This window comes from Oryzias latipes, chromosome 19 (assembly GCF_002234675.1).
Source record: "Oryzias latipes chromosome 19, ASM223467v1".
NCBI lineage: Eukaryota > Metazoa > Chordata > Actinopteri > Beloniformes > Adrianichthyidae > Oryzias > Oryzias latipes.
The window spans coordinates 9,231,148-9,244,341 of record NC_019877.2 but is presented as its reverse complement, the minus strand read 5'-3'; the positions used below and the strand labels follow the sequence as shown (position 1 = coordinate 9,244,341).

The 13,194-nt window shown below is 39.9% G+C and overlaps 1 protein-coding gene across 1 annotated transcript in view; it reads right to left on the bottom strand.

The window, feature by feature from the left end:
• Positions 1 to 1,531: 1,531 nt before the first annotated feature.
• rhbdl1 (rhomboid like 1) overlaps positions 1,532 to 13,194 on the bottom strand; it is a 44,465-nt gene continuing 32,802 nt past the window's right edge. Inside the window, exons 6-8 of the mRNA XM_023949144.1 lie at positions 6,369 to 6,469; positions 4,688 to 4,748; positions 1,532 to 3,296 (exon numbers count right to left, since the gene is read on the bottom strand). Of these exons, the coding sequence (XP_023804912.1) occupies positions 3,025 to 3,296; positions 4,688 to 4,748; positions 6,369 to 6,469 (434 nt within the window). The 3' untranslated portion in view covers positions 1,532 to 3,024. The remainder of the gene's footprint in view (positions 3,297 to 4,687; positions 4,749 to 6,368; positions 6,470 to 13,194) is intronic.

The following is a 13,194-nucleotide window of genomic DNA, read 5'->3' as shown; positions in this document are numbered from 1 at the left end:
TATAGATTCTGCAGGTGACTGTGAAGAATGTCACATGCAGCTAACAAGAAAAGTATCGCCATCACTTATTAATGGGGTTATTTAGGTATAAAAAACAAGGCATAGGTCATAAAAGCACAATGAATAAGCATAGGGAGGTCAAAACAAAGCACCAAAGTAGAGCTTTTGCACACAATGTCAGTTAACAAGCAATGCAAAAACTCCATTGAAGATGGTAATAAGTACAAGTGTGGTAAAAAAAATCAAACTATAAAATGATGCTGCATTCTGAGAAATAACACGACTTCCTGTAGCTGTTAAAAATAAATAGGTCTAAAAAAAACAAAAATTTAAATGAATGTTCCTCTTGCAGGGGAAATGCTTGTTAAACCCTACTGCTTCAGCAGAGAGGTGGATCATCCTGGTGTGATTTGAAAGCAGATAGGAAAGTACACACCCTGTTGAATTTTTACAGAGTGCTGGCACTGTTGTTTCAGGTGTGAATCAAACTTGCATGTCACAGATGTGCAGGAAAGGGTTCTATCAGTTCAATTTACTAAAAGCAGGTTGCAACCGTGTGACCCAAAGCCAGGAGATCTGCCTTGCAGAAAATAAACACACCAATTTGGAAACTTCACCCCCTAAGAGTCTGATTTCTCCTTTTCTCCCCCACTTTCCTCCAAAAAGATCTGAACAAATAACACTTACAATCCTTTGAAATTTATTTTTGTACGCAATAATTTTGAGGAGAACCTCTTCATTATCAGTTTTGAGGGCAGTGTGAACTCACAAGCTCCGATTCTAATTCTGCACACATTTCCAGGAGAAGTTATTTTCACAGTCAGCGTGTTCTGCAAAAGCATACTCATTTACTAGCCCTTTTATTTCCTGCTTAACCCTGAAGAAGTTCCAATAAAATCTTAATTTTAAGAGGCACATTAACCTCTCACAGGCATCCTCTTTATCTTCATTACAGGCTACCAGGGTATGTATGCATTATTCATCATCAGATCAACATTTTCAAGACTTCCTGATCTTCACAACTTTTCAATAAGAATACATAACTGCCACATCCTAGTAGACCTTTTCTTATTAAAAAAAGACTTCAAACTCATTCCCATCGTTTAAAACAAAGTATTCTGTCATGTGCTAAGGAGTGCTGACCTTAAGCGACCTTGAAAATGAGTGATTCAAGGATTGATGAATTAAACATTGCATCGAATACATGTAACAGCTTTTTTCTGCTCGGCTTTTTAAAGAACCGGAACCCATTTGGAGAGTGGCGGTGAGGCGTCTGCACGCTAAAACCAACAGTTTGGAGGTGTGGGCACTTCGCAAAAGTTAAACTGCATTGACTATAAACAAGTTGGCAAAAAGTGTAGAAACAAGCTCAGCTACATGAAAACATCTCAAACAGTCCAGGGTTTCACAGGCATATACTTGCACAGTTTGAATTATTTTCTTATCACCTGCTGATAAGAAAACAAACGCTTTTGATAACACATATACAAAAGAGTTTTATCCCCTCTTTTTTTTTTAATTGATCTTTTAGTGTAACTACTGGTCAGTGGCTTTTGACCCAATAAATACTTTTCTTTTTCCCTCCAAGTTTTACCCTCTTCTGTTAGCTTTTCCTATGGCTTACTTTATAAAGCACTGACTTTAAATATATAAAATCAAGTGGAATCCACTTGTAAGATTTTGGCTCTTATTTTTTTAATTCAAAGCCATATAGGAGTCATAAGGACAATCATACCATAAAATTTTGCACCATTTGAATTTTTTTCTCGTTTCCCCCAACAGGGGAAAAATACAAATAAATATAGTCTTATTTATGAACATATAATATACATATTCACTGTCAAATAAAAAACAGACAACAGAATAACACGTTTTTCTTCATAGGTACATTCCTTTACAAATGTATACAGTCCCTAAGAACAAGAAACTGAGGTATCAACTGGGCCTGACGACGACCCCAATGCCCTCCAGGATATGTAGGACAGAGGTCAGGGGCCGACGCATCCACGACCTTCTCCCAAGGTCAGTCTGCCAGAGCGGGAACAGGCAGAGGCGTCCGTGTGAGTGTCTGCTGTGTTTTTCCTTGTTGAGCAACAGACTCAGGCAGCATTTCTTCTCAAAGACAAAAAAAGGAGAAGATGGTGTTCCCATCTTGCTGAAAGCTCCAGAAAATGGCATATTTTACATCAGTAATGGATGTAAAATGGCATTTGCTGCTGAAGTGGTGGACTGTTTTTGTTGTCTTTTCACCGGATCACGACAACGTTTGACTTTCTTTTTCATCTCCTATTTTCATGTCATGTGCGTTTCTGTATCCACAGTGCAAGAGTCGGAACCAGGAAAAAATGCAGATACCGGCGCTCTACAACGTAAATATGACAGGGCAATTGCTCAACTTTAAAGATCCACATCAAATTCAACCCATTTTTCTGTCTAACCTACAGATGTTTTAAAAAATATCACTCAGAGCACCATATTTGATGTGTGATTTTTTTCTTCCAATTTGGTATGCCAGCAATTTTGCAAAAAGTCACAGTCCTGTAAGTTGAAGTTAAAAATTGAAGACAAAAAAAAGTTTAAAATTGATTAGTTCTTTTTGTGTTTTCCATTGACATGCTTTTCCAGAACGGATCCATTGACTCCCTTTTGACTTTCTTTTTAGCTGGACCCATGTGATGAATTCTGTCTAATTTGAGGTCTATATATGAAAGTTGCACTTGAAATAAATGACCAATGAGTCATTTGAAAGAAAAATGCTATCAGTAGACCTGGTGCTGGTAATGAAGAGGAGATATGATGTGTATAAAAAAGACAAAATGCTCCTCCAGTAGGTCTGAGGAACGTTGACCTGTACTTGTTGCTACGATAATCCCCTCTTTAATAAAAGAGACATATTTCTTTGATTCGCAAAGGATCAATAAAAAAGGATTCTTGATGGATTATAAGTTTGAATGGTTTCATGGGGCTAACTTGAGATGAAGCAAAAGGTCGAGTATTTTCGAGGTGCTGAGCACAGGGCCGTCATCAGGGGGGAGGAGGGATTTGCACACCTAGGAGCTCATACGCGAAGATGTTCCAAAAGATGGCAAAGAGGAGGAAGGTGATGAAGGAGAAGACGATGACCCACCAGGAGCACTGTTTCTGCAGACTCTCCTCATAGCTGCGCAGGATCAACAGCCCCATGCTGATGCCGACCACGGCCCCCGACAGGTGAGCCATGAAGCTGGGCTGCGGACCTGACGAGGGCAACGGCGGTGAGAAGCGGAGCCAGACTGCGCGACCCACCTCTGAGCTCACTACAGAGGACAAAGAATAGAGAAACTGCAAAAAATACATTATGAAGAACAACCTGAAAGGGAATGGGTTGAAAAACCAAGAAGCAAAACATTGGACCATTTTTGTTTGACACTTTCTGGAACCAGAACTTAATTGGGGGTCAGGTTCAGGGCTTTTGGTTCTGAAGTAACTCTTGGGCCAGACAGAGATAACAGCAGAAGTGTCAAATATAATTATTCACAGTCTGTTGTTCCTCCTCTGTCAAAGATTTGATGAATGTCTCTTTTTGGCCGATATGATACTAAAGCAGGGGTGTCCAAACTTTTAGGTGAGGTGAAAATGTGTAAGGGTCAACCATTTGGTCTGCCTTCTTTGGACCATTATAATTACATTAAATGTAACAGAACCATTTATTGAATTTTTTTGTAATGGGATTTTTTTCATTTTTTCAATACATCTAAGTTCATTTTTACCCAAATTAATGTGAATTTCATATTTAAAAGTCTGAGCTCTGTGGGAAAACAAGCAGACGGTGATGATTTAAATCAAGGAGATCATTGCAAGAAACATTCAAAATGTTCAAAACTTGTAATTACTTTTATGTGGTTTTTTAGGGCTTTCCTAAGCTTTAAGGACTACGTTTGGCTCATAAAAAAGTAAAATTCTGTATTCGGAGTGATTGAATCTGCAATCACAAAGAAGATCTGATGAATTCTGTTGTGATTTTACATCTTCTATTCCGTTTTATCCCTTTTGGGGTCACGGAGCTGCTTGAGCCTATCCCCGCCACTTCCTGGCAAAGGCAGGGTACACCCTGGACAGGTCGGCAGTCTGTCACAGGATCACAATCACACACCCATGCATTCTCACATTCACAATTTAGGGTAACCAATTAACCTAAGCGTGTTTTTGGATGGCGGGAGGAAGCCGGAGTCCCTGGAGAAAACCCACACATGCACGGGGAGAACATGCTAACTCCACACAGAAGGGTGCCCCATTTCTGTTCTGTTGCAGGTCCCCCAGCTGGGACTTGAACCAGGGGCCTGGTTGTGTTCATCATATTTCAGAGAGGAGATCTATGTGCATGACTCAGTTCCTATTGCTTTTAAAAAGCTATTCTGCTGATAACGAAGTAAAGCAGAGTTTGATGGTCTGTACTGGCCCTAATGTGGAGGAAAAACAACCAAACCAGTTGGAAAGCTAACATGTGTGTAAAAAAAACCCCATCTCCTTCTGATCCATTAGAGTTTTTTTTTTTTTAGTGATGGATCTACTTCTCCACTTCAAGGGGTTAGTGAACCATTTCAGTTGTGTTTTGATGCTGAAGAAAATCCTGCATCTGTGCTTTATGGCTGACTTCAACATAAAGAAGGTAGAGGAGAGTGTTTCAGGTTAAATATAGAGAACATACTGCAAACCAGTGCCAGGATCATGCGGAGCAGCTTGTACGGACAGCGCATCCCAGCCCAGTTCTGCAACACACAAAAAAAGGTTGATCAGTGCAAAACAATCGCACAGCATGCTAAAAAATAATCTCTCTATGTGAGGGCAGCTCATTGAAATGGTGCAGAGATATGATTTTTCACCTGGCTGCTCTCCATTTACTTGTTTCCACCCTGTAGTGTTGTATTAATTAGAGCTGTGGTAATTTGAGGGAATGGGAGAATGGGCCCATGAATAACTGTTGTGAGTCTCTGGGGTAAAAAAGAACAAGGCATTCTGACACATTTACTCCACAGGATGAATAATTGCACCAAACCAATCCTTCCCTTTAGACCCTGGCTGCAGGAGCATGGCCCAGTGCCACAGTTGCCGCTTAATCTCCAGATAAAAAGAAAAACAAGAATGTCATGTAAGATTTAAGGAAAAGTATATAAATAAAGGCTGCCTTGAACATACATTAAAACTAAGATGGAAGTGGTGGAGCAGATAATGTCACAATATTGTTTTGCAAATAAATGATTAATATGATGGATGGCCAGAAGGGTAGAGCAGGGAAGAAAATGGTCTCAGATGGGGGGGTTATGTGACAATACGGCTCTCTGTTACAATTTGCTTTGGCTTGTCTTCACTTTGGCGCGACACAGGAGGAGAAAATCTTTAGGGAATTCACAGACAATCCATTTTACTGCTGCAGATCTGGTTCAAACCCACAGAACATTGACATAGAGGGCTGTCCAAAAACAGTCTCAATGCCAGGTTATTTTTTCCCCTCTCTAGACATACTAGTTTTACAAATATGAAAGACTGATTTGTGCGCATAATGTTTTCCTCATGATTTTATGCTGTCTGACTGCAGGAAAACCGACCATTTGAAACCTCAGATAATGATGCTCAAAGGCAAACTGCTTGGATTTTAATGGGCTAAGAAAAAAGTTGAGATTTACTTAGCAAAATAAAAAAATGCTTAAAAAACAAACAGATGAAAAAAGATGTTACAGCAAAGCTGAGAGACGCCTTTAAGGATTTCCCAGCAACAAACATCGGTCTTGCGCAACAGACCAAAGAGAACATTTACTGCTATGAGCATGCTTCACTTCAGGCCTGTCAGCACACTTTGATTTCCATTTCTGCAAGAATCCCCTCTGCCCAGAGTGAGTAGTGACATTAGCTGGAGTGATTCGTCAGATCCAACACTGCGTAAAGATCTGAAGAAAACAACATTTCACAGCAGGAGAGACAGAACGTGGAAAGAAAAGCTGCAAACATGTATCTTCAAGAAGCTTCAAGGTGATTCCCTGACTGATAGATAACCCTAGTAATCAATAATGGACTGTGAAGTAATGGTTGCTTTAAGATTAATAAACAGGAGGAAACTGAGGAGTTTGAAGAAAACCCTTATCAATTGCCAAATCCTATTTCTATTGACTATTTCTTTAATATTTTTTTCAAAACTCTTCATCAATCAAAACTATTCAGCAAATCCATATGCAAACGTAGCAGGAAAAACTAAAGTCTGTATTTAGCAAAATAAGACATGACTAAAGAAAATTGGGGTCTCAGGACGACTGTTTCTGTCATTTCATCTCAACTGGAAGCCAGCCGTTCTTAGTGCATACAATAAAGGCAATAATAATGATGACGGCAGTTACCATGACGACATTCGCCAGATGAGCTGAGCACAGAGCGTAGACTCCCCCAGAACCCCCCACCACTGGAGCGCGCATGTCTGTGATGGACACTGTCAGCGAGCCTGCAGGAAACACAGAGACAAAGAGAGCGGCAGCATCAGAAAGAGAGCGCACATACACTGTGAAGGATGGTGCGCGGTACTGTACGTGTGTGTACGTATGTGTGTGTGTGTGTGTGTGAGGAAAAGAGAAAAAGCCAAAACAGCAATATAGAGCAGAAAAGAAAACAATGGCTGGGTCCAGACTCATCTCCCAGCTGCAGAAGTTTGTATTTTTTTGCTGCATTTTGCCTCAAAATCTTTTAAGTTCATGCTGTTTTAATGACGCTATGCTACATCAACTGACCTTCACATCCACTCACATGGTCTGGAAAATGGGGCAAATGGATACATAGCTCAAACACACACAAGTCTAACCAAAAATGGTTTTGTTTAGATGCCAAAATCAAAATCAGCTTGTTTTGTCACAAGCAGCTAAAGCAAAAGCTGCTTTTAAAAAGTGAAATTAACATGTGCGACCTCCTAAACGCCGCCATGTCTGTTGAACAGAAAACAGCTCATACCAGCAGGAAGAGCACCAGTTTTGTTGTGAATGCACCTAAATAATGACCTCTTTTGAGAATCAGTGCAATTCTCTTGTTTGGTGAGCGCTTTTCAAAGCCATGCATGTGGGTGTTAAGCAGAGGTAGATCTATAGCATCTTTTCAGTTATGAGACCTCTGAATGTATTACATCGCTGAGATGTTTTCAATTCCGGGAAGTTATGCAGACTCTACTTAGGTTAACATTATAGCTCACTTGAAGCTGGTTGTTATCACAACACATTATTCTTGACTTTTTCAGCCTTTATTTTCAGTGGTGTGTTTGGAATGATTGCTTTATAAAGCTAGTTTTGTCTAGTGAACAAAAAATTCTCCAAACATATGTCTAGAACAGGGGTGAGAGCCACATGTGGCTCTTTGGCTTTGAAAAAAATGCAAATAATTTGAACAAATATTTGTGGTTTTGGTTCGTTTGTTTTAGTTTATTACGTTTTGCCATTTATGCTTAGATTTTTAACATAGTAGATGGAAAATAATGGTAAAAGGTTTAATTAACTTTCATAGTAATCTAAAATCCTAAAGCACATATTTTTATATTCTTATCTTCTGTTGCACAACACTTTAAAAACATTGTGGTTAAATTAGATGGAGATATGCTATTCAAGCCAAGATTTTATGTTTTTCTTTTATTTGTATGTTTTTCCCCCCATTTTTTTCCCCCACAACATTTCTTTCTAAACTTCAGTTTAGATTTTAAAAAGCAAAAAACCTCAGATAAATGATTATACTTTGATTATCTCCTGAAACAAAAAATCATATGCTAACTAACTATATATGTTTTTTTTTTTTTACGTAAGAATATAAAAGTAACAATCTAATTAATGCTGTAATTCTCAGATTGGTGTGTCAACACATGTAAAAAAATCTGCAATCATAAATTTCAATTTTTGAAAATGTTTGTTAGAAAGGTTTTTATCCATGGTGTACAGTATGTAAAAAGATTGGAAAATGTGTCTGTCTGACAGTGAAAACAATTCTTTGTTGTCATTTCCTTTTTTTATCTTATTTTTTTATACCAACGCTGATATCACAATTTTCTGCTCATCAATTATGAAGCCAGTTACAGCTGCTGCAACAAAATAAAAGGTAAATAAGAAAAAAATGAGTTACTTGGATTTACTTTTATTATTATTATTATTTACCAAGGCTGTGTCCCACCAAGGTGGGGTAGCCTAGACAAGGCACACAATTTTAGCTCCCTCTGTCTCTTCCCCAAACCCTCCTCCTTCAGTGCGTGAGTGCGTGTGTGCGTATGTGCGTGCGACTGGTCTGAGATCTGGTCTAAGCCACACCACACTGCACCAGGGTCAGCTGCACAGCCCAGTGTGGGCACCTCCACTGCAGGGCCTCAGCCAAGGCTGGTTTCCCCTTGCCGCTTCATCCCAAGACCAGACCTCTACCACACCCATCCATTCATCCATACACAAACTCTCTCCACCCATCCCTGTCCTGAGCAGCCTCTCTCCCCTGCACCACAGTCTTCCCTCTTGCATTCAACGCTCTTTTTACACCCTCTGTCCATCCCATTCGCGGTCTTCCTCTCATTCTCACTCCACTCACATCAGATTCATATACCTTTTTCACCAATCGCTCCCTTTCCATTCTTTCAACATGTCCAAACCATCCCAGTGCCTTTTGCTCTGCTCTTTCAGCCAACTCTCGCGTCACACCAGTTCTCTCTCGGATAACTTCATTTCTCATACGATCCATACGCGTCACACCACACATACTCCTCAAACATCTCATCTCAACTACATTCAGCTTCCTCTTTTCCGCCACTTTCAGACTCCATGTTTCAGCCCCATATAACGCTGCAGGCACCACCACACCCTCATACAATCTCCTTTTTGCATCCTTTCCCAGTGATCTACATTCAAACACTCTCTTCATTCCCCCCCATATCTTTCGTACTTCATTCATTCTAAACTCTACCTCTCCCCCCATTCCACCATCCACACAGACACACGACCCTAAATACTGAAAACACTCTACCTCTTCCAACAACTCCCCATTTAATGCCACATTCAATCTGCGTTCACCCTTTAACCTCGTACACCTCATCACCTTACTCTTTTCCACATTCACTCTCAACTTCCTTCTGTCGCACACCCTTCCAAACTCCTCAACCAGACGTCCCAAGTTCTCTTCTGAGTCAGCCACTAGTGCAGTATCATCTGCAAACAGCAACTGATTCACACTCCATTCACTGCCGTCAGTATTTATCATGCTCACACCCGTACCCGACACCCTTTCATTCACCTCTTTTACCACACCATCCATATACACGTTAAACAACCACGGAGACATCACGCATCCCTGACGCAGACCAACCCTCACAGGAAACCACTCACTCATGCTATTTCCTACTCTCACACACGCTCTACTGTGTCTATAGAAACTCTTCACACCTTCCAACAATCTACCATCAATACCATACATACTCAACACCACCCACAACGCCTCTCTATCAATCCTATCATACGCCTTCTCTAAATCCATGAATGCCCAAAACACCTCCCTCCCCTTAGCCAAAAACTTTTCACACACCTGTCTCACAACAAACACCTGATCCACACACCCTCTACCTCTCCTGAAACCACACTGCTCTTCACCAATCATACACTCAGTTCCCTCCACTACCCTATTAATCAGCACTCTCCCATATACTTTGCCTACAACACTCAACAGACTAATACCCCTAAAACTACCACATTCATACTTATCACCCTTACCCTTGTACAGGGGAACCACACACGCACTCATCCAATCAAGCGGCACCTGCCCATTTGCAAAACACACATTCAACAATCTCACTAACCACTCAATCACGATCGCTCCACCACACTTCAGGCATTCCCCAGCACACCCATCCACACCTGCAGCCTTTCCTACTTTCAACTTTCCCACAGCTTGCTCAACTTCCTCTCCTGTAATCAACGTTTCATTCAACTCTCCCAATACATTCAGTCTACTTTCCCTTCCATCCATCCCAATCACAGCATCCCGATCTTCCTCCACATTCAGCAGCCTCTCGAAATACTCTGCCCATCTTTTTCTTACTGCATTCCCCTCATTCAACATCCTTCCATCCTCTGTTTTCACTTTCTCCTCCCTCCCCGACACTCCCTTTCGCACCCTCTTCACCTCCTTCCAAAACATTTTCTTGTTTTCTCGAAAATTATCAGTCAACTGTCTGCCCCACCTTTCGTCCGCAGCCGCTCTTGCCTCACGCACAGCTCTCTTAGCCTCCCTTTTCTTCTCCTTATAACACTCATATGACTCCCTGCCACATCACGCCAACAAATGAGACATATAATAAATATGCATTAAAAAGAATTCTATTACATCTGAGTGGAGGTTTACCAATTAGGATTAAAAAAAAAGTATATTTCAAAATTGAGGCTTTTCACATCAATTTATCATTAGGGAAGAAACTTTCCCTTCTTGCAACTGAGGCTTAAGTGGTTCAAAAACAAAAAAATGCAACAATATTTGTTGAGGTATTTATAAAAAATGTAATGGTGTAAATAGAACCAGAAAGCTTAAAACCTACAAACATAAAGGGAATTAGGTTACAGTAATGAATATGAATCCATGCGACTATTTCTGCTTCATATTAGACAAAATGTCAATGCACATCCTCTGTTTTTGCTACTGCTGTAATTGATATTAAAATTATGGTTGTCATGCAATTAATATTTTGAGTGATTAATTAATGCTAAACTGTAATTAATATATCTAACCTAATCTATTTTTAATCAAACCTAATAATCGCTAGTTTTGTGGTATTTTCATTAAAAAATCAAAATACAACTAGAAAAGTGGTTTTATTGTTTTTTTTTTATTATTATTACAGACTTCCAACTATTACTTTTACACCACCAAAGGGTATTTTTTTTCAATCTTGAACAATTAAGAAACGATAATTAAAAAAATGATTTAAACTTAAAAGTATAACAAGAATAAAGTACAAAACATTGATGTAGTATTTATTTCTATTGCAAGCGAAACAAGGCCCTTTGAGGTTTTCATTATCAGAAATTAATGGACTGCTGAAGTAGGCTAAGCGTCTGATGTAATCAGGTCTTTGCGTCGTCATTTAATTTACAATGACAGACACCTTGTCGAGTATTTTCCCTAACAGATGATAGTTATAGATTAACAATGAGATTACTGCGACTATATAATAAATCTTTGTCTATAATTATTTAATCACGATCAATGCAATAATTTAACACCCTAAATTAAAATCTATTGGGAATTAACTAAAGAAAAGGGGTAACATTTATTGCATCACCTTTTAATACCGATCTATCTATATACCCAGGCTGTGTCCTCCTTCAGTGTGTGGGTGTTTAATACCAACCATGCAATTTTTTTTTTTAACATTAAATAGCTAAAAATTTTCTGATTTGGTTAAAATCGAATTGAAGTTACAATGTCTTAGGACATTTTTATTTTCCAACTGTGCTCCTCGTTTTTTTTCCAAGCAATGAAAACTTAGTCTCCAAATTATACTCCTGAAACAACTTTTTAAAGCTGTTATGATGAAGTCATGATGGGACATTAATCTGAAGAAGTTGAAGCCATGGTGACAGTCGCTCGTGAGGAGGCTGTCAGTCTCAGTTAATTATGCAAATGAGCTGATAAGGGAAGCGGAGAGAGCTGATGAAACAAAAACAGCTCTTTCTGAACCTCAGATGGGTTTTGCTGAAGTTGTGATCTCAGATCTATAAAGCATGCTGCAACATTCATATTCTCCGTATCTGTGCGACCTCAGGGACCGCACTAAGTAAACATGTTCTTTAAAAAGCGTCTTGTCAGCCAGTAGTGATGATCATGCAGAGGCAGACGGTAATCAGAGCGTGCTCTTGAGTCACTCGTCTGTCCTCGCTCCAACACCTATGGGCTAATTTGTGTGGATTTATGGGGCATGTGAAGGTGCTTGAAGAAAAGATTCACAGTGGCTCCTTTCAGTATGTCCAACAAAACGCACTGACACAGAATGAATCAACTGTCTGATCTTTTCAGAAGAAAGGGACAAACTTCAGTATTTTCCTTGTAAACTCTCATTAATTAAGCTCCTTGCTCTGCAGTTCTTCCATCCATTCACGTTATCTGAAAATATCTGAAAAAACTTCCTGCAAACAGTCAATAGTTTGGTGTAGTATTCTAGAAAAATTTCAGTGTCACCCACAGATTAGGCCTCCGCAGGGAAGAGACAGACTCCTCTCTCCTCCTGCTCACTTAACTTTGTTGTCAATGTAAATGCTAAATAGGTCAAGCATTTGCACTCTTGTACTCCATAGGATTTAAGATTTAGGACTCCTGCCCTGAGCAGACATTTAAAGTTATTTAGCGTTGAGCTGACACATTCTATCTCTTTTCGTATATTATCTATTCTGGCCACCCAGAAGTCGTCTTCCACCTCCTGAAATTTTTACTGTAAGCTTGCAAAATCCACAAGGACACACTGTGCAAACAGCAAAGATGATGCAATGTACAGAGGGCGAATTCATGCTCCTCATCCCCACAGAGTGGTAGTCCCCAGTGCAGCTGAAATAAAGTAACTTAGCTTCTCTGTCACATCAAACCCACCACACTATTACTGTAACTCTGGGGTGCCCCTAAGCTAAAGGTAAACTTTGTGTTTCTTGTCTCTCTGTGACAAAGTGCAGACAAGGAAAGCCGATCCAGGGATGGAGTCTGACAGACCCCGGGGCTGTGCTGCTCTGAAGCCTCTTCGATGGAGGCACCATCATCCTGAGGAGATGAGGCTTTAATCCCTGGAAGAACCAGGTGAGTCATGCCGCAAGGATTTTTTTTCCAGCTTCTGCTCATTTATCTGCAGTTCTGATCATTTCTCAGTAACAAACAAATACAGAAGTTGTGAAAAAATTGCCGACTGAAATAAAAAAAGCATATCTAACTTGTAAGATATGAAATAATGTACGCCAATTTTTTAGGATTCATACATTTTCAAATTTCCAGCTCTAATGAGTATTTGTTTTTGCCTCAGCTCAAGCTAACAGTCTGAACTCAGGAGTCTTATGTGGGGCTGTGGCCTTTTCAGTGTGAGTTGCTCTGTTTACACACACTCGCCAAAGATGTCTTGCCCGCATTAAATCTTGCAGCCCAGCGAAGAGATGCTCTGCAGTCAGCACTTCTGCAGTCACAGGGCTGTCA